At 36.5% G+C, this 23,082-nt stretch overlaps 1 protein-coding gene across 3 annotated transcripts in view; it reads left to right on the top strand.

The window, feature by feature from the left end:
* Positions 1 to 23,082, top strand: part of TDRD5 (tudor domain containing 5) — an 85,242-nt gene that overhangs the window by 15,336 nt on the left and 46,824 nt on the right. For all 3 annotated transcript variants that reach the window (XM_029229340.1, XM_029229339.1, XM_029229342.1), the window contains exons 4-5: positions 13,010 to 13,093; positions 16,124 to 16,180. In XM_029229340.1, the coding sequence (XP_029085173.1) occupies positions 13,010 to 13,093; positions 16,124 to 16,180 (141 nt within the window). The remainder of the gene's footprint in view (positions 1 to 13,009; positions 13,094 to 16,123; positions 16,181 to 23,082) is intronic.

Raw genomic sequence — 23,082 nt, 5'->3', positions numbered from 1 at the left:
CATTTTTATTTTTGCTTTAAAGTATTTATTTTGAATAAGCAACATTTAAGTAATAAAAATATTAAAATAAATTACCTATTTATTTTTAAAAGTTCCAATCCTTTGCACCCAAATTTCCCTTCAGTATAATGTTCCTTCTGCCTGGAAAATTTTAACATTTCCTATAGCATAAATATGTTGGCAATGAATATTCTCAGCTTTTGTTCATCTGAAAAAGTCTTTGTCTTCATTTTTGAGTGATACTTTTTCTGGGTGTAGAATTCTGGGGTGATAGTTCTTTTTCTTTTAGAACTTCAGAGACAGTTTCATTGCTGTCTGGTCTGCATAGTTTCTGACAATAAATCTATAGTCATTCTTTGTTCTTCTGTACATAACGCGTTTTTTTTCCCCCCTTTGACGCTTTCAAGATTTTCTCTTTATCATTGTTTTTCTGCAGTTTCATTCTGGTGTCCCTTGGTAGAGTTTTCTTTATTTGTTCTGGTTGAGATTTACTGAGCTTTTTGCAGATGAGTTTTATAATTTTCATGAGATCTGGAAATTTATTTCTAATTAAAAATCTTTATTGAAGTATGATTGACATACAAAAAGCTGTATATGTTTAATGTATACAACTTGATGAGTTTGGAGATAATTATATACCTCTGAAACCATCACCACAGCCAATACGATAAACATATTCATCACCTGCCCTCTTTATTTTTATTTTATTTTATTTATCGTATATGTTTATTTATTTATTTTGGCCATGCCACATGGCTTGTAGGATTTTAGTTCCTCAACCAGGGATTGAACCCAGGCCCTTGGCAGTGAGCACGCAGAACCCTAACCACTGGACCACCAGGGAATTCCCTATTTTTATTTATTTTTAAATTTTTGTGATAAGAACACTTAACATAAGATCTACCCTCCTAGAAAATTTGGAGAATTTTTGTCTTCAAATATTTTTTCCCCTTTCTTCTTCTTCTAGGATGCCTATATTAGACTGCTTGTTATTTCCTTGTGGATTGTTGGGACTCTGTTCTTTTTTCTCTGAGTCTCTTCCCCTCCACCTCCCCACTGTGTGTTTCATTTTAGGTACTTTCTCTTGCTGTCTTCAAATTCAGTGATCTTCTGTTGCATTTAATCCCATCCAGATTATTTTTCATTTTAGACATTATATTTTTAAGTTCTACATATTCCACTTGTATCTTTTTTATGTCCTTTATTTATTTCTTTATTATGTTCATACTTTCTTTATATACATAAGCATATTTATAAGATTTATAATAACTTTTAATGATCTTAACTGCTAATTTTATCATCTCCATCATTTCTGGGTTTTGAATTTATTTTCCTTCTTTTTTTTTTTTTTTTGACTGCACCACAGCATGTGGCATCTTAGTTCCCCAACCAGGGATCGAACCTGTGTCCCCTGCAGTGGAAGCACAGAGCCCTAACCAATGGACCACCTGGGAATTCCCTATTTTCCTTCTTGATGTGGTCACATTCTCCTACCTCTTTGCATGGCTGGTAACTTTGATTAGCTGCTAGATATTATGAATTGTTGAGCTTCACTCAGTTAATTTACTTGGAATTAATCATTTTGAGTTTTGCTTTTAAGATTTGTTAGGGCGGGTAATATCAATTGAATTGTGTTCCTTTAAAATTAATATGTTGAAGCCCTAACCCCCAATGCGATAGTATTTGGAGGTGGGGCCTTTGGGAAGTAGAGTTAGATGAAGTTGTGAGGGTGGAGCCCTTGTGATGGGATTAGTGCCCTTATAAGAAGAGAAACCAGAGAGCTTGCTCTCCTCCATGTGCATACACAAAGGAAAGGCCGTGAGAGCACACAGCAAGAAGGCAGCCATCTGCAAGTCAGAAAGAGAATCCTCACCAGGATCCAACTATGCTGTGTCAACCGAAAAAAATTGCACAACCTGTAAGTAGTAGAGTTATGTTTTATTCAGCAGACATTCTTAGTACTTCAAGCCTGGGAGACAGCCTCTCAGATAAACGCTGAGAAAACTGTTCCGAAGCGGAAGGGGGGGAAACCAGGATATATAGGAGTTTTTATAACAATACCAGGTAGTTGGAAAAAAAGACTACTGTAAATAAAAGAAAACTAGATACCTCAAGTTATGGAATTTAGTTAGCACTTTTTTATGTAGGGGAAGATGCAAGAGTCTGGGTTCACTGAAATAATTTTTTTGATATGCACCTCAGCTATCTGGGGCCAGTATCCTATGATTTCCCATCCTGAGTTTCCTCAGGCTGCACCGTTGGAAGTAGCTGCAGTCCGATGGCTGCTAGATGGTGGGCATTCCTTGTTTTTATCCTGAGTTCCATCAGGGCTCACCATCTGGGGTAGCTACAATTGCTGATGACTTCGACATCCTTTATTTACTGATATGGCAAGCGATATTTTATTTCTTAGCTGGAACCCTGATCTTGGGCTTCCAGCCTCCAGAACTGTGAGAAAATACATTTCTGTTGTTTAAAGCTACCTAATCTAAGTTATTTTGCTATAGAACCCTTAGCAGGCTAAGGCTGCTAGTCCAGAGAAACCTTCGGCCTAGGGCTAATTTGGCTCTACCACTGAGGCATTACCTTTCTGAGGATTCATCTGGATGTGTTAAGAGGTCCTTCCATTCTGCCTTAGTGGGAACACTTAACTTTTCTCAGCTCTATGTGAGCTCTGGGTATTATTGTTTGGCCTGTTGCTTCTTATCGTTTGTTTCCGCAGCCTCAGAGAACATCCCCTTCCCCCACCTTATGCACACATCAGTACTCATCCAGAAACTTGAGGGGTCCCTCTGCAGACCTCCAGAGCTATATCTCCCTGTGCCAATCCCTACTCTCCATACCTACCTGTGTAGTAGCATCCTTTTCCTCCCCAAACTGGAATCTGTCTCCTCAGTTCATCTGTTTCTATTACCTCTTTCTGTGCTACAGACTGAACTCTCCAGGCTGTCAGGTGAGGCAGTTTAGGACTCACCACTCAGTTGTGCACTGTTATTTAACATCTGTAACTCATTATTTTCCACCTGTTTATGGCAGGAGGGTGGGAGCCATAACTTTGTTTTGAATGATGAAGTTTTCTTAATACAGAAAACTCAGCCTAAGAAAGTTACTCACAGTCCTACTGCCAAAAGGTAGTTTTCACTCCTGTTCCTTTCATAGTGATTTCCCCGTTGTTTAGATTTCTTTTGTTTTTCCTGACATTTCCTGTGCTGGAGAGACCTGACACCAGCGACCCGGTCATCTTCCTTGGTAGATAAACTGACTGTATGTTTGTCAATTCCTGTCTTTATCTTTGAAATTCAGAAGGTTACAATGAACTAACTGTTGGACTCTTTTTCATTAATTATTATTATTTTTTTTTGCAGTACGCTGGCCTCTCATTGTTGTGGTCTCTCCCGTTGTGGAGCGCAGGCTCAGCGGCCATGGCTCATGGGCCTAGCCGCTCCGTGGCATGTGGGATCTTCCCGGACTGGGGCATGAACCCGTGTCCCCTGCATTGGCAGGCAGACTCCCAACCACTGTGCCACCAGGGAAGCCCCATTAATTTTATCAAAAAATATTTTCATTTTTAAAAATGATTTTTTTCCAAACTGATATCCAGAAAAGTTGTACAACTAATGGTATGTTAATGTCTGTTTTCTCCATACCTTTTGGTTATATAACCCATGGGATTTCATGTGGTTGTTAAAAACTCAAATGTTAATTCTTGAAACAGGGTTAAATACAAAAATATTTTCTCTGACCGAAAGCTGTACATAGTCTAATTGTTTCATATCCATTTTTGGTTACTGACAAAGTTGAGCTTTTAAAATTGTTTATTAGCCACTTTAATTTATTTTGATGAATTATCTGTTCTCTTCCTTTGCCTATTTTTCTCTTGAGATATGCTCATCTTAATGAGTGGAAGAAAGTTTGCTTAGTCAATTTTTACTTAGTGAAGTGAAGGAATTTTGGCTGTCATAGGCTAGAAATGTATTTTTCTAAATTGTCATTTTCCTTTTTTGAAATAGAAGTTCACAAGTTAGGAATATCAAATTTGTTAGTCTTTTTCTTTTACTTCTGCCTCTGATCTCATACCTACAAAGCTCTTCCCCGCTTGAAGGTTTAAAATTGGTTTCTCACTCCTCATAATCTGCTGTATATTATAGACAAAAAGGGAACTGTTATTTGTTTGAGAGACCATGATATGCCCTGCACTTACTTATATTGTCTCATTTTAAGTTACTCATAAAACAGGATATCTGGGATATTAGACTTACAATTCTTATTTTACAGACTAAGCAACTGAGGTGTGAGAGGTTAAATAATTTCTTAATTAGGAAGTTTCACTGCCAAAACTTAAACTCACATTTGTCCGTTCGCATTGTTCTTCATGGTTCTGCATATGCATAAGCATCTAGAGGGAGACAACTCATATCTTTTTCAGCTTAAATGACCTACTATGCTAAGGAGATGCTCAATAAGTCTTAGGAAATTTAACTCTAGTGAACACATGGCAACTAGATGTGTCATTTTTCCAGCTGAAGACTCAAATAGTAGCCTTTAGAAGCTTTATTCAAATTGCAATGCACCAATGAACTTTAAATTAGGATCAGCTCACTTTTTTTTTGTATAGAAAAAATTCTGAAAGTTCACAAGAGAAATAATTATTCAGAATAGGCGTTATCTGTTTTCTAGTCGTTCTGATGAGTTTTGAAATATTTATCTGTCTCAAATTCCCTTCGTCTAAGACCCTAACAGCAATGGAATGCCTAACATTTCCACTGTTGGGGCTAATGCCTTACGCAAAATTATAGTCATCCAAAGACTTCAGTTAAACTGCTCATCTGCACTAAGAATAAATAAAACATAAACCTCCATTTTATAGTAACACACGCATATACACAAATCAAAAGATTAATTTACCTTAAAGAAGATCCAAGGATCATGGGAATTCTACATGCTGATTTGGAGGGGAGAGAAGTGACAAGGTTAGACACCAAAGAGAAACTTTCCAAGCTCGTGATGTTGCCCAAGGCGAAATTCTGAGTTAGAAGCACATTTACCATGTCTAAATGACGTAACTAAGTAGAATCTAAATCAACGTGACTTTAATATAAATGGTGCTCTGTGCTTCCCGTGTAATGCTCTCAGAGTGCTAGGCCAGGCAAGTCTCCAGGGCCAGAAGACCTGTTGGGTTCCTGAGTCATCTTTGGGCTGGGGGTCCATTGGGAAATAAAGCTTTGGAGGTTAATAAAGACTGGGACCCTGAATGTTTCAGTATTCAGCAAGTCTGCGTAGCAACCAATGTCCTAGCAAAGGTCATAAGCAAAGAAAAATTGTGAAAGCTGTGAGAGAAAAAAGGAAGAGACAAGAGTTGCCCTGAATTTGAGACATAATCTAATTAGGTACAGACTGAGAGAGAAAGAGAATGAGAGGCATGAAAAATATTGGGACAGTGCCTTAAAATTACAAAGTTCTTTTATGTTTCTTTACTGGACCTTCATGCGAACTTCAAGAGAAAAATATTGTTATGGCAGAAAACTAGACCCAGAGAAGTTAAGTTGACCCAAGACAAACAGCTAGAACAGGGCAGCCCAAAATACATTTTCCACCCCTGGGTCCACATCTCATGTTTTCTGGTGGCTTATGCTTTCTGCTGCATAGGAATGAAGAATATAGAACATTCTGTAATGTAGGTGCTAATTCTGTCATGTGGGATATAGAAAGGACTAAAGTAGTCAAGACTGTCTTCCAGGGGAAAGTGAGATTTGAGTTGACCTGTGTGGGAATTGGTGGGGGGGAATGGTTGACAGTGAAGTTTTGAACTAGATTGACTGAGTCGAACTTCACCACTGCCACTTTTCAGCCATGTAAACTTGGCAAATTGATTAACTTCTTTGTAACTCAGATTTCTGATCTGTAAAGTGTGGATAACTTTTGTATCATAAATGGGTTAAGATTTGTAAAGTGTCTAGAATAGTTCTTGATAGTTGTACACCCTCAATAAATGATAGCATCATAGTTAATCTCTAAAATAAAATTGGTTTCTCTTTGATTCATGGCTAAAAAGAAAACTTAAACTTTTAATCTAGCTGGATTATAATTTGGGGTGTGTAATTTTGTGTTTCTGTGCCAGTTCTACACTGTGTCAACTGAAAAAAAATGCTCAACCTAAAAGTTGTGTGTGAGTTATGTTTTATTTGGGGACTTTACTGAGGACTATAGCCTGGGAGACAGCCTCTCATCTGATCATCTGTATTTTATGTTTTTTTTCAGTGAACGTATACTATTTTTGTCATAGAAAAAACATTTTAAAAAAATCAGTTTCTCCTTTGTAAAATGAGGACTGGAGCTTCTTTTTCACCTGCAAGAGGAACAGGCAGGCTTGTTCATTAGTATCCTACCTTTTCCCATTTTCCTGCTTTATTTCACAAAAGCAAATGGTTAGAAAAATTTAAACCCTGTTTTTGCAAGACATGAATAATCTATTTACCACATTCTATTCAATTTCCTTTATTTTGACCTCTTCAGAGGAGGTTTAGATGAGGGATGAAAATGTGAATGGGCAAGTATGGATTAGCTATTATCATTCTAATGAATGAAGCCCTCAGACACTGTCCAGCCCAGCTCTTCAGAATCCTCTGCCTTAGTGTATAGACCTAGACTACAGCTAACAGTGATGTTACTTCACTTCCCATTAACAGGTTATTGCCCATAAGAGTGTTTGATCAAAGTAACAGGGATCTGACATTTCTTTGTTCTCCAGCCTTACAACTAAGAGTACTGTCAATGAAAAAAATTAATCAATAGTCGATCTAAGAAAGAAATGGGAAATTTTATTCGAGCCAGCCTGAGAATTATAACCCAGGAGGCAGTCTTTCAGAAAGCTCTGAAAACTGTTCCACCTGTTAGAGGTCAAGGCACAGTTACATCAGTGTTTGAGACAAAGGGTTATACATCAAAGTAACATACTGACAGTTTACATAGTTCAACAAGGCAATTAGTAGGTTGTTGTGACCCCCCTACAGGACTGAGAAAGGAATTTTATCTCCTAAGGAGTTACTTTGCTGGAGCCAGGAGGAAATTGGTTTTTTTGCTTTTATTTTTGTTTTTTGGCAAGTAGGCATTCCTGTGTCTTTTAAGGGGATCTAGTTAATGTATACTGCAGATGTACAATACACAGTAGAGCAGGTAGTGGCTCAAATGCACAGAGAGAGAATTTTATGTTTAATTTTTCTTGTCCTGTCTTAACATTATTTCATCAGTACCCCATCCTACCCTACTTTTAGAAAATTTATTGTAATATTCAGCATGAGATTTAAAGTAGGTAAACCTGGAATTATAAAAGAAGTTCTGGTCTTAAATGAATTAAAAATCAGGGCTGGGTCTTAGTTTGCAACTAACTTTTTCACTCAAATAATTGATAGCGTTTTTACATGAATTAGATGCTGTGATTTGTATTGAATATAAGAAAAGAAGGATTTTAAATTTCACGTGATGACCTGGCTCCAGTGTCTATTAAGAGTGTCCTCAACAAGTAACTGGATCTATTAAGCAATTACTGTCAAAAGGAGCCCTTCAGTAGTTCTTTAGTGCAATTCTCTGGAAGTTGCATTCTCTGGCCAACTTAGAGTAGCTGTTCCCTGCCTATTTTCCCATGAGTTCAGATGAAATTTTTAGTTTGGCAAGTCAAATTTCATACTGCCTAGTTTTTAGTCAAATGAGATACTTAGCAAATATTTGAGCAGTTGAAATCGTCACTCCTGTATGTGTGTCTGTGCCAGTTTTGTGATCTTTATCAGAAATGTATTAATGTTTTACCATATGGCCAAAAGGTCTGCTGTATATCCCTCTGAGATGTAACTTCTGTTCCTTTCTGCTTTTAGCTTCATGTATTTTCCTTCCAAAATGCTTCCACCCTCATGTTTCTAAATATCACCCAGGTGTCTATGTTTTCAAAATTTTTCTCTTATTACAAAAGTAATACAGATAGATTGCAAAAGATTTGAAATACAGGAAAGCACAGAAGAAAATTAAAATCACATATTCTTTTATCACCCAGAAAAGTTGACTTTTTCTTTTTTAAAAAAATAAAATTTAGCATCATTCTGGTTCAGGTTTGTGACGTGCTTTTTTAGTCAGAATTATGAATTATGAACATCCCACATTGTTAAATATTGTAATGCAACATAATTTTTAATGGCACTATGGATATGCCATAATTTTTTAACTTGGGGATTTTTTTTAATGTTTTATTTTTTGGGGGGGTATAGTTGTTTTACAATGTTGTGTTGGTTTCTACTGTATAGCAAAGTAGAAACCCTATGCTATACAGCAGGTTCTCAATAGTTATCTATTTTATACATATTAGTGTATATATGTCAATCCCAGTCTCCCAATTCATCCCACCCCCTCTTTCCCCCCTTGGTGTCCATACGTTTGTTCTCTATGTCTGTGTCTCTATTTCTGCCTTGCAGACTGGTTCATCTGTACCATTTTTCTAGATTCCACATAAACTTGGGGATTTAGGCTGTTGCTATTTTTGCAATTAAACATAACGTTATTGATGAAAATCTTGATCAAATTTGCAGATATCTCTGTTACTCCCCAGGATAAAATTCTAGAGGAGCAATCACTACATCTAAAGGAATGTGTACTTTTATAGCTTATCATGTATGTAGTTAGGTTGTCCTCCATAAAAGTTGTTTCAGTTAACACTCACATAAGATGCATGTGTATGTGCTTCTTTCCTTATACCTTTGCTAGTACTCAGTATAAATGGACACTTCTTCAGAACACCCTCCCCTGACCTCTCCCTCCTCACCAACCCTAGTCTAAGTTAGATCTCACATTGCTTTCCTAACACTTTCAGGCATAGTATTCTATGGTGACACTCTGTGGGTTTTTCATAATGTTTATCATAATTGTAATTATGTAGTTATATGACTGTCTCATGTTGGTCTCCCATCACTAGACTGCAAGTTCCATGAGGGCAGTGATCATACCTAGTTTATTTACCCCTGTATATTCAGTGCTGAGTACAATGTGAAGCACATAGTTTGTGTTCAGTACATATGTGTTAAATGAATAAATGAGCATTATTGTAAAAATAATATTCCAATTTGATAGGCAAATAACTATATCTGACTATTAATGTCTGTTTATTAGAGGTTGAACTTTATGCTTTTATTGGCTAGCTAGTGTTAATTTTTACTCAATTGCCTATTCATATCTTCATCCATTTTTCTGAGGAGTATATTTTTTTGATTCAGAGCTCTTCTCTGCCCCTTCTGTGGTTCTGTAGGCTCCTATCTGAATATGACATATATATATAGTGGGTTAGTTTCCATCTTTATTTATGCCCCTATTTATGATCTTTTGTTCACTTGATTTATTGTCCATTTTTTCTATTTGGTATGTAGGCATCTGTCAGTAAAGCATTGTTGAAATCAGGGTGTCCTCTTGATTACTTTCTTCATGTCAATCACTGATTATCTCCCACTCCTACTTCCCCCCCACAACATTATAACTTTTACCCTCTACTTATCTACTTATCTAGATAGTCCCAGGATTACTTGGACTTTAAAAAATCTCCCTCACCGCATTCAGTTTAAAGTCAGCTTGATTTACTCATCTAGCTTGAGGCAAAAAACATTTTTTTCTTATCTCCTTGAGATGCATTCTGTTCCTAGCTAAGAGCCTATCATTTTGACATCTTAACCCAGGCTTGGCAAATATTGGGTTGGCTAAAAAGTTCGTTCGGTTTTTTCCATAAGATGGCTCTAGTAGCACCTAGTTGTCTTTAGCTTCATTTGAAACAATTTTGTTAGATTGTATTGTGACAGCTGTCATATCAACGTGCATTAAAAAAAAAAAAACTTATCAGAATTGGTGAATTTTTGTGTAGCTGTGAAAAGTGACCCTTTCTTTGTCCCCTGAAACACCTAGCACAGTGGTAATTTACAGTAAGCCCCCTACATACGAACCTTCAAGTTGTGAACTTTCAAAGATGCGAACGTGCGTTCCATCAGCGTCAGGTGTGAGTGAAATTGCAGCTTGCCCTCTGTCTCCTATCGCTGACAATCCTTCAGCTCTACCGTCTCCCACCTCCTTTCCCTCCTCCAGTCAGTAACTCTTCTTGCCTGTTCACTCGATGCCAGCCCCTGTATGCCAGCTGTTGTACTGTACTAAGGTACTGTACTGTAAGATTAAAAATGTTTACTTTTTTGTGTTTGGTTTTTTATGTATTATTTGTGTGAAAAGTATTAAAAACCTATTACAGTGCAGTACTATATAGTACCTAGGCTAACTTTGTTGGACTTAACGAGCAACTTGGACTTATAAATGTGCTCTTGGAACAGAACTCGTTTGTATGTAGGGGACTTACTGTAATAAGTTGTTGTATTGAATCTTCAAATGGTGGGAGCATGTTGGGATGTGAAAAATCAATTATCTTTAGGTTCTCCCATTGTTCACTGGGAGAGCTTTAGGGAATTATCTCATGGCAGATCCAGAAGAAATGTAAAGAACCTAAGACCAAGGGCTGAGGCATTTTGTGAAAGTTAGTGATATAACCTTAGGAATCTAATTCCCCCTTCTCAGATCCTACTTTCATGTCAGCCTTAGGAGATAATGAGATTGTCTTCATTTTTCAGATGAAGAAACTGAAACCTAAAAGGTCACACAGTTTGTAAGTAATGACAGGCCAAGTGGCAATATGAAGAAATGTTAAAAAATAGAAAGTTTAGAAGGAATAAATTAATAGTGATTATGTCTATGTGATAGGATTTTAGGTAATTTGTATTTTTCTTTATATCTTTGTGTTTTTTCTAATGTATATTTTTTACATTTACTTATCAGCTCTAAATATAACTCCATGATCTTTCATTCTACAATTTAAAAAATATCCTGAATTTTATTATTTGCTTTCCTGTTAAATTTTATTCACCTGTTTGGTTTTTTAACATCTTTATTGGAGTATAATTGCTTTACAATGGTGTGTTAGTTTCTGCTTTATAACAAAGTGAATCAGCTATATATATACATATATCCCCATATCTCCTCCCTCTTGTGTCTCCCTCCCACCCTTTCATTCTACTTTAGGTTTCCACTCTGTGGCTCTTCACTGGACCTTGGTGTCTGGATATGTTCCATGATACTCTCTACTCCTAACCTTCTGTGCTTCCAGCTTATTTTTTCAGTTATTCCCATGCATCATCTTTTTACCATATTGGGGCCTCTCTATGCCATTGGCTTCTCTCTACTAAAATCCTCTGACCCCTGCTATCTTAACTCAGGCCTCACCTATTTTTACTGCCTACCTGTTGAGTTTAGATAATCATCCATTTTTTTCCTCAACTTTATTTTTCCACTTTCTCAGCTGTCTGAGCTCCCTTTCCTTTCCTGCTGTTCTCAGGAGTGGGCCTTGCTTCTGAACTCACAGAGAGAATACTGAAGCTATCAGATAGTAACTCTCTCCACGTGCTGACCTCACATTTACAGAGCCTTTCTGTATCCCTACTGGTCCTTCTTCATTTCTACTACAACAGCAGAGCTCTCCTTCCTGTCTCCTTGAGGCAAGACATTCCAGCGGTGCCCTGGCTCACTCGCATTCCTGGCTCCCAGGGACCTTCCACCATCCCATACCATCTCTAACCTGCATTAAATAATGTGTTTAATAAACATTGAATAATTTTATAAACAGAAGAAAATTAGTAACAAAAATCTTTACTGGGTAAAAGTATGGGATTTGGGGGCTTCCCTGGTGGCACCATGGTTAAGAATCCACCTGCCAGTGCAGGGGACATGGGTTCAAGTCCTGGTCCGGGAAGATCCCACATGCCGCGGGGCAGCTAAGCCCGTGCACCACAACTACTGAGCCTGCGCTTTAGAGCCTGCGAGCCACAACTGCTGAAGCCCACCTGCCTAGAGCCTGTGCTCCGCAACAAGAGAAGCCACCACATAAGCCCGTGCGCTGCAATGAAGAGTAGCCCCCACTCACCACAGGTAGAGAGAGCCCGCATGCAGCAGTGAAGACCCAATGCAGTCAAAAATAAATAAATAAAAGCATAAAAGAAAAAAAGAGTATGGGATTTTGTAATTGAAGACTCAATCTAATTGTTATAGAGAATGTTAATTATCCTGGAAATTTTCAGTGTTTAGTTTTATAAAGAGTCCAACTACATAAAAAAGGACGAGGGAATTCCCTGGTGGTCCAGTGGTTAGGACTCCCCTCTTTCACTGCTGAGGGCCCAGAATCGATCCCTGGTCAGGGAACTAAGATCTCACAAGCTGCGTGGCCAAAAAAAAAAAAAAACCCAAACAAAAAACCCTCAAACCTTTCTACATTAAAAAGTCTATATGTTAAAAAAAAGAGAGAATGAAATAATGCCATCTGCAGCAACATGGATGGACCTAGAGATTGTCATACTGAGTGAAGTAAGTCAGACAGAGAAGGACAAATATCATATGATATTGCTTACATGTGGAATCTAAAAAAATGGTACAAATGAACTTATTTACAGAACAGAAATAGAGTTACAGATGTAGAAAACAATCTTATGGTTACCAGGGGAGAAGTGGGGAAGGGATAATTGGGAGATTGGGATTGACATATACACACTACTCTATATAAAACGGATAACAAATAAGGGCCTACTGTATAGCACAGGGAACTCTACTCAGTACTCTGTAATGGCCTATATGGGCAAAGACTCTAAAAAAGAATGGATATATGTATATGTATAACTGACTCACTTTGCTGTACAGCAGAAAGTAACACAACATTGTAAGTCAACTATAGCCCAATAAAAATTTTAAAAACTATATTAAAAAAAAGAGTCCATCAACTCTAAATGTATTTTATAGGGTATGAAATGTTACAGTGCCTCTTAGGAACACTATTCTTCCATTTGATTGACGTACGTTTCCTTTGATAGATGTTTCCTTTAATACTGTTCAGACTTATCTTTGCCTATTTTTTTTTTTTGACTGTAACTTGAAAATTTTTTCCCCTTTTTTTTCATAGTTGGAGAATACCTTCAAATCAGTTATTGCACAAACTGGACCTGGAGGGACTATCAATCCAGAGCTAAAACATAAGATAAAACTTGTAAGTGTTTGCTGTTTCTGGGAAATGGATGAGAATAATTGATTATACATTTGGGTATCATTTGTGGTTAATTTTAATTTGCCTACAAATATTTTAGTTTTATATTTATTCCTGATCTCTTCAAATATATTACAAATGGAGTGGCTAATCTTTTAAGATTAGAAAAAAATAAATTTCATACTCCTAAACATTTTTAATGTTCTCAAAATTATTTAGAAAATGTAAGTTCCTCCAAAAATTCTCTTTTCTTCCCCTCACCCCAATAAATCATTGTTAAAAGTTAAAGATCTTTCCAATACCAGTTTTATATGTATGTATGTCAAGTATTATTCTAAACAGTGCATGGTATCCCATTGTGTTGGTATACCATATTTCATTTATGAGATCCGTTATTAACATTTGGGTTATTTCTAGCCTTGGCTATTAAAAAATGCTGCAGTTAATGTCCTTGAACATTTATCTAGAAGTAGAGTTGCCAAAGGTATTGAATATTTTTGTTTTGATAAATATTACTAAATTGCCCTCTAAAAGGTTTGAGCAAATTTACACTCCCACTGACAGTAAAATGTCACTATCCAATCATGTTGTTTTAACTTATACCTCTTGATTTTTACACTGAGCATCTTTTCATATGCTTAATAGCCATTTACATTTCTTATGTGAATTGCATGTTTATGTCCTTGGCCTAATTCATTGTTTCTCATTAATTTGTGAAAGCTCTTTGGCTGTTTTGTGTTGGGCCAAAGGGTATGTATGCTTAAAATTTTGGTGGGAGCTGTTAATTCTGATTTGAATGGTCAAGAGTATCGTTACAACTCTTACTGCCTTATTTTATTCTGTTTCAGCTGTTGTGGTTTTACTGGGAGAAATGCAAAAACCTTGGTGCATTCAGGCCCTGTTTTCTTGTTTGGACATTTGACTAAAGTGTCCAACAATTATTTACTTATTAACAATTATTTATTTATTTAAGGATGTTCAATATGACTTTTTTTATGGTAACAAAAAACTAGACAAAAATTAAGCATTCATTGAAAAAAGAATTGCTTACATTATCCACCCAAACTAGGGAGTATCATGTGGTTCATAAGAAGGTTTAGGTGTATCTCGATTAATTTACATGGAAGTATCTTCTTGGTATATTGTTGGACTTTAAAAACAGGTTTTATAGAATAGCACGTTTAGTATTGTCCTTTCATGTAAAAACTGTAATGTGAGTATGTATGTGCATAAAAAGGTTTCTGAAAGGATGTTTTCTGAAATGCAGCAACAACTGTCTCTGGGTCATAGGATTTTGGAATAAGTTTTACTTTATATTTTTCTGAAGCTTGAATTAGAATTTTTAATAAGATATAATATCTGGAAAGGTCTAGGAAAACACAAAGCTTTTTATACCTTATTGGGATAGAACAAGTCCACTTCTAGGAATTTATCCTAAAAATATTTGCACAAGTATGCAAAATGCAAGTATGAAGATAATTGTTGCATTATTTGTGATGATGAGAAATAGGAAATAGCCATAAATAATTAAATAAACAAATTTTATTATATTGACTATTTGAAGAAACTGTAGCTAATGATACTGAAAGCCCAGCCTCTGTACTCCTGTGTCTAATTGAATCTCGGAGACGTAGAGTTTTGGGTGAAGTAGAAAAGAACAGCTTTATTGCTTTGCCAGGCAAAGGGGGACACAGCAGGCTCGTGCCTTGAAAACTATGTGTCCCAACCCAGGGGAGTTTGGTGAGGAGTTTTATGGCAACAGTTCAAGGGTGGGGTTGCTGATAAGATTAGGGTGTGTGCAGGGGCTGCATTCCTTTAATCTCGTCTCAGGTAATCTTGATGAGTTTTTCTGGTTCCTTTAGTCTGGCCTCAGGTGGTCTTCTCTGGTATGAAGAATGCTGACATCTTTCATTTGTTATGTTTTAATTCTATGAAGAGCTTAAAGACATTGTTATGTATATCCTTAGAGGCAGAACCAGGACCCTGTTCCATGGCTGCACTGTTTTTTCTTGGCTGTTTCTCCCTTGACTCTGCATCCCTTCCCTTCCCGGATTAGCAGCTGTTCATATCTGCCCTTTGGAACTCAGTAAGGTCATGGAGGCTGGAGTCTGTTCCCTACAAGCAACAGGGGACATGGAAAGGCTTCTGTGCCCAGGAGCCCAACAGGGTCCTGCTCAGTTTCACTAGGAAACATGTTGATCTATATTTACTGATATGGAAAGAAGTCTGTGATATGATACTAAAAAGCTGGAGAAGTAATGACCTTATTTTCATATTCAGTAAAGGTATTTTTATGTGCATATGGACAACAATGGCTACTATCTTTGCTTAACTATGTTTTCCAACATTTTCTATAGTGTGCATTGCATTTCTTTTCTGCCATTTAGAATGCTTGAAATTATGCCATAGAATATTTATTTTATGTGAGCTAAAGCTAATTATGTTAGCTGAGCTAAAGAACTATGTCTAGGAATTTCTGGGGAGTTGTGGCATTGCAGTATTATGCAAGAATGATTTCTCAACTCTGGAAATGTTGGAATTCACTGCCTTTTTTGGTTGTTATAACTTTTTTTAAAACTGGAAACTGGGACTTCCCTGGTGGTCCAGTGGTTAAGACTTTGCGCTCCCAGTGCAGGGGGCTTAAGTTCAGTCCCTGGTCAGAGAACTAGATCCTGCATGCCACAACTAAAAGCCCACATGCCACAACTAAAAGATCCCACATGCCACATCTAAAGATCCCTGATGACTCAACTAAAAAGATCCTGCATGCCACAACTAAAGATCCCTCACGCCGCATTGAAGATCCCGCATGCCACAACTAAGACCCGGTGCAGCCAAATAAATAAATATTAAAAAAAAAAAAACCTGGAAACTGATTTTTAAAACAATACTGTGACTTAAATTCATTCACTCAATAATAATGTTATTTTTGCCTTGTTACTTTTTAAATTTATACTTTCTTATTTTGATATTTTGTCACCCAGCATTCCAGTGGTGTCTATTTATATTGTATTTCAATTTTCTATTTTTTAGGTTGTATCCAAGTTTCCAGAGGGTTTACTTATTTCTAAACTTCTTGGAGAGTTTGAGGTGAGTGTTTTCTTTTTCACCAGCCATGTTTTTTTATGGCTTGCTTATGATTGATAGAAATTTTGTTGCTATTCCTTGGATCCTCCAAGTCTATGCTCTAGAACTTAAACATCTTGCTTTGCATTTTGGTGGCCTCTTCTTTACTAAAAGAGTTAAGAATCTGATTCTTAATAAGTACTTCATTATGCATAGGAAGAATATTTTTACCACTATTATTATATTATTAGAATAAAAGTTATTTTTCATGTCTGATAATACTAAGTGTCAGTGGGGATATGGAGAAACAGAATAACTCATACACTGCTTGTGGGACAAAACCCCTTTGGAGAGCATTTTGGCAATATCACTTTACTTGAGGATGTGCACCCCTGATGGTTCAGGAGTTCTATTAATACTTCTACAGATACACTTTAGAGAAACTCTTAAACATGTGCACATGAAGACATACATATGACACGCACATTGCAGCGTAGTAAAAAACTGGAAACAAATTAAATGGCTATCAGTAGGAGAATGGATAAATAAATTGAGATTGACACTTATACAATGGAGTAATATGTAGCAGATAAAATAAATGAACTAGATTTCATCCATGCAACATGAATCATTTTTGGAACAATTATGTTTTAGTGAAAAAAAATCACATTGCAGAATGATAATTCAGATACTGCCATCTACCCAATTTTTAAAAATGGTTAGGCGTGCCAGTCTCTATTTGGAATGCCTTTCTTATAGCAGTTCATTTGTTTTCACAACAGAGTGAGGCACAGAAAAGTAACTTGCCTAAGGGTCAGGTAGCCAATAATGGGTGGAGCCAGGATTTGAAACCCTGGCAGTCTGGCTTCACTATCCTAACTCTTAACTACTATGTCATGAACGCTATCACATATTTGTGCATATGAACACGGATGTTGTGAGATACTACATAGCATAATGGTTAAGATACATCACCTCTATGTGCTATTTCATAGATGATATGTAAAGTCAGAATAATATTACCTACTTTATAGAGTTTTGTCAATTTAAATGGCTTAAAATAAAGTAATTAGAACAGTGCCTGCCACATAGTAAAAACTGTTAAAACTCATAGTAGAATAAAAAAAAGAAGACTTAGAAAAGATGCATATCATCCCTCAGTGATGGAGAAAACTTAATTTCACATTGTGAATTTAAAGAAATGAATCTTTTAGAGCCAAAAAGTTTATTTCAAATAGGCCCATGAGAGAAAGCTAAAACAAAGAGTCTTGATGTTTTTTGGATTAACAAGTCAAGTCACTTATCTAAAAATGAAATTACAGAATAAAGTGTAGGGACTTCCCTGGTGGCTCAGTGGTTAAGAATCTGCCTGCCAATTCAGGGGACATGGGTTTGAGCCCCAGGCCGGGAAGATCCCACATGCGTCGGAGCAACTAAGCCCACGCGCCACAGCTACTGAGCCTGTGCTCTAGAGCTCACGAGCCACAACTACTGAGCCTGTGTGCCACAACTACTGAAGCCTCTGCGCCTAGAGCCCATGCAGTGCAGCAAGAGAAACCACCACAATGAGAAGGCCGCATACCGCAACGAAGAGTAGCCCCCACTCGCCACAACTAGAGAAAGCCCACACGTAGCAATGAAGACCCAACACGGCCAAAAATAAATAAATAAAAAGAATAAAGTGTAAAATAGAGTAATAAAGTAATAGAATATGACTTAATTGTCACAAAATTTATGGGTAAAAATAAACTTCCTATGCTAGATTCACAACTCAAAGTGAATAGTTTTCTACAACTAACATTTTAGCAAAAGTAGCTTCCTGTAATAAAAATTCATGGAGTTAAGATTAAAAGTCAACAATCTTGGATAAATTAAAATAAACCTTTTTTTTAAAATAGGATTTGTTTTTATATTGGAGTATAGTTGATTAACAATGTTGTGTTAATTTCCAGTGTACAGCAATGTGATTCAGTTATACATATACATGTATCTATTCTTTTTCAAATTCTTTTCCCATTTAGGTTTTTACAGAATATTGAGCAGAGTTCCCTGTGCTATACAGTAGGTCCTTGTTGGATATCTGTTTTAAGTGTAGCAGTGTGTACGTGTCAATCCCAAACTCCCAATCTATCCTTCCCCCACCCCACCTTCCCCCTTGCTAACCATAAGTTCATTCTCTAAGTCTGTGAATCTGTAAAACAAAGCTTTTAATGTTACAGGGAAGCTCTTTGCCCTTCTTAGTAAAGAGACTTCGGCAGAAATTCAACATTATTATTAGAAATACATAATAAGTATAGATTTAATTTAACCTTTATTCTAACTTGTAGTAACACTTACTAACCCTTTATTTATCCAACATGTTATAAAAGCAACCTGTGTGATTTGTCCTCTTGAAATACCTGGGCACCCGCCTGCCATTCTTTCAAGATCCTTTGTTAAATTGCTAATCGAAGGGAAGATAGTGCAGTGGCAGCATAGTTTTTGGATCTTCCTGAAGTGCCACGTAACAACAGTCAGAGAAACTACATAGCAAAACAAAAAATCCACAGACGATATTTATAACAAAATTGGGTAATATATCTCCCATGAAGAATTGCTGGAGAGTAAGTAGCAGCAGCCACAAGAGCCTCACAATATCAATGTCTGTGCCAGGAGAAAACAGGGAAGCAAGAGAGCCAATGTCTGATGGACCTAGGAACAAAAGAATTGCAAAATAGCCATCAGGTATTCACTAGAATGTACAGCAAGCCATTTTGAAAACAGCAGCTGAAACTGGATGATAATTTGACTTACCTAATAGCAGAGAATGTTTCATGGTAAGAGTTGAATAGGGCTGGAGCATCATAGCTCCTGTGAATTCTTGAAACTGACCAGCCAGAGCTCCCTTACAGACAGTAATGAAAAATTGAGCAGGATACGGACAGTAGAAAAAGAGAAGTCTTAGATGTAAGTAGTATTAAGGGAAAAGAGCCAGGAAATTTCAAAATTAACCTACTGGTTTTTTTTTGTTTGTTTGTTTTTTTGCGGTACACGGGCCTCTCACTGCTGTGGCCTCTCCCGTTGCGGAGCACAGGCTCCGGATGCGCAGGCTCAGCGGCCATGGCTCACGGGCCCAGCCGATCCGCGGCATGTGGGATCCTCCCGGACCGAGGCACGAACCTGCGTCCCCTGCATTGGCAGGCGGACTCTCAACCACTGCGCCACCAGGGAAGCCCTCCCATAATTGTTAATATGCTCTATATCAGGGGTGCCTAGCCCCCGGGTGGCATACTGGTACTGGTCTGCGGCCTGTTAGGAACAGGGCCGCGCATCAGGAGGTTAGCGGCAGGCAAGCGAGCGAAGCTTCATCTGCTGCTCCCCACTGCTCGCATTACCGCCTGAACCATGCCCACCCCCCATCTGAGGAAAAACTGTCTTCCACAAAACTGGTCCTTGGTGCTAAAAAGGTTGGGGACTGCTGCTCTATATCACATTATTCAATAGTCTCAGAAAAACAGTACTCACATTACCATCACCAGTATAATTAATAAAAGCAGTTTACATTTTTTTCCTATGCTCACCCCTTCTCTTTCTACCATTTTGTGTAATTGTCCTTTATATTGTCAGGGTATATAGCCATTATATACTATATTCTCTTCTTTCTAACCCTCATTTGGTCTTAGTTTTATAAGTGGTGCTCATGTTCAGTTCTTTTGTTGCTGTCCCTCAAGTGATTTTGGTTACCTGAAGTTCAGTAGACTCCTTGAGGTCTCATGGGAACAATGGATCTTCAATTCTTGCATGGCGGCAATAGCTTGTCTAGTTCTGTATAGTTGAAAGTCAATTTTGCTAGCCATAAAATCCTTGGCTCACATTTTTTTTCCTTGAGTGTTTAAAATATGTTATTTTTTAAATCCCTTTTCTTCTAAACATGAGAATGTTTAGAAGAACACTGAAGGGGGCTTCCCTGGTGGCGCAGTGGTTGAGAGTCCGCCTGCCGATGCGGGGCGCACGGGTTCGTGCCCCAGTCCAGGAGGATCCCGCATGCCGCGGAGCGGCTGGTCCCATGAGCCATGGCCGCTGAGCCTGCGCGTCCAGAGCCTGTGCTCCGCAACGGGAGAGGCCACAACAGTGAGAGGCCCGCGTACCGCAAAAAAAAAAAAAAAAAAAGAATATACCACAATTTCTTCCTTCATTTTCGTACTAATAAATAATAGAGTTGTCTCCAGTTGTGGCTATTAAGCATAAAGCTGTTACAAATATTATTATACAAGTCTTTTGGGGGAACAGAGGCTTTGATTTCTCTTGAATAAATAATTCTGGATCAAAGAGTATAATTCTGGATCAAAGAGTATAATTCTGGATCAAAGAGTAAATATACATTTATTTTATAACAAACTGTCAGAACATTTTCCAAAGTAGTACCATTTTATACTTGAACCAAAAACGTATGAGTTTAGTAGCATTTGTGTTTATTAATCACTCATACATCTACATTTGTGAAGTGTCTGTTCAAATCTTTTTTTAATGGAGCTGTTTGGCTTTCTGTAATGGAGATGTAGAAGGTTCTCTATGTATTCTGGATATGAGTCCTTTTTCAAATGTATGATTGTATGTATTTCTTCCCAGTCTGTGGTCTGCCTTTTAATTTTTAAATGGAGTCTCCTAAATAGTAAAATTTTGATAAAGTCTCATTATCAATTTTCTTTTAAATGATTATTGCTTTCTATGTTCTAAGAAACTCTTAAATATCCCCAGATTGTAAATAAAGTTTTCTTCTAGAAGCTTTAATTTTGAATTTTTCCCATTTATGTCTATGATATATCTCTAATTTTTGTACATGGTGTGAGGTTGGGGTTGAGATTCATTTTTTTTCCCACATAAGCAGTTGTTCCAGCATCATTTGTTGAAAAGATTTTCCTGTCCCCACTGAATTCCTTTGGCATCTCCATCAAAAATCACTTGAGTCCATAAGAACTGAACTCCTTATGTACTCTCATATATGACAAACTTATGGATTTGCCAGTATTTACAAATAGCCTACAAGAATTATGATGGGGACAATACTGAATCTATAGATTAATAACAATACTAAGCTTCTTACCCATGAATGTTACAGCTCTCCATTTAGTCTTCTTTAATTTCTCTCAGCAATGTTAGTATTTTTCAGTACAGATGTCTTATGTTTCTTTGTTAGACTTATTTTCAAGTAATTTGACACTATTGTAAATAGAATTTTAAAAATTTCATTTTCTAATTGTTTGCTGTCTCCATATGGAAATATAACACATTTTTATATTAATCTATATTATACTAATCTATATTATATTATTTTTATTATCTATATAATTAATATACAACTTTTTTATATTCTTAACTTTGGCCTTAATAAATTCACTTATTAGTTCTAATAGCTTTTCATGGATTCCTTAGTACATTCTATGTAGACAATCATGTTTTCTACAAATAATGACAGTTTCACTACTTCAAGTTTTTGTGCCTGTTTTTTTCTTATTTTATTACATTGTCTAGGACCTCCAGTAAAACACTGAATTAAAGCCATGCGAACAGACATGGTAGCCCTGATTTTAGGAGGAAAGTGTCCAGTGTTTTACTATTAAGTATGACAAGCATAGGTTTTTCATAGCTATCCTTTACCAGGTTGAGGAAGTTCTATTCTATTCCTATTTTTCTGAGAGTTTTGATTACAAATGGGTATTAAATTTTGGTAATTCTTTTTCTGCATCTACTAAAATGATCATATGGTTTTCTTCCTTATTCTGTTAACATGGTGAATTATGTTAATTCCTTTTGAAATGTTACTCCAACCTTGTATTGCTGGGGGAAAATACCCTCTTGTTCACATATTGCTGGATTCAATTTACTATTATTTTGTAATATTTTTTATCCTATGTTATGATAAACATGATCTAATTGGGGTTTTTTGTAATGTCTATGTCAAGTTTTGGTAGCAGGATAATGTATTCATAGAAAATACTCCCCAACTCATTCCATTTTATGAAAGAAACAATGTATGATTAATATAATTTCCTCCTTAAAAGTTTGACAGAATTCACCAATAAAACCATATGGGCCTGCAGTTTTTTCTTCTTCTCCCTTCTTTTGTGGAGAGGTGTTTTTCTTTTGTTTTTTTTAAATAACAAAAATCCATTTCTCGATACTTACAGGGATATTCAGATTTTCTATTTCATCTTGCCTCTGTTGGGTAATTTGTGTCTTTTGAGGAATTTGTCCATTCCATCTAAGTTGTCAAATGATAGGCACAGTTGTTCATAATATTTCCTTATTGTCCTTTCAGTATCTGTAGAATTTATAATGATATAATCTCTTTCCTGATATTGGTGTTTGTGTCCTCTCTTTTTTTCTAATTTAACTAGTTAATGGTTTATCAATTTTGGTGATCTTACAAAGAATCAATATTTGGCTTTGTTAATTGTTGCTATTTTATTAATGTCTATTCTTGATTTTCTTATTTCTTTTCTCCTACTATTTTGACTTTACTTCACTCCTCCCTTTTCTAGACTTCTTAAGGTAGACCTTCAGGTCAATGATGATTTTATACCTTTCTTTTCTTCTAATTTAGGCATTTTAGAGCTATAAGTTTCTCTTTGAGCACTGTTTTAGCTGCATCTCACAATTTTTGACATGTTATATTTTCATTTTCAATTGGAAATATTTTCAAATTTCCCTTGTGATTCTGTCTTTAATAAGTTATTTAGCTACATTCAATATCCTGTAATAAACCATAATGCAAAAGAGTATGAAAAAGTACACATATATATGTATAACTGAATGACTTTGCTGTACACCCAGACACTAACACAACATTGTAAATCAACTATACTTCAATTTAAAAAAATAAGTTATTTAGAAGAGAACTGTTTAATTTCCAAATTATCTGGAAGGTTAATTCTTAGGTAATTCAT

The sequence above is a fragment of the Monodon monoceros genome, unplaced genomic scaffold (genome assembly GCF_005190385.1).
Source record: "Monodon monoceros isolate NGI ecotype Baffin Bay Population unplaced genomic scaffold, NGI_Narwhal_1 Super_Scaffold_18, whole genome shotgun sequence".
Taxonomy (NCBI): Eukaryota; Metazoa; Chordata; class Mammalia; order Artiodactyla; family Monodontidae; genus Monodon; species Monodon monoceros.
Note: the sequence above shows the minus strand (reverse complement) of the source record. Positions and strands in the feature narration are given on the sequence as shown.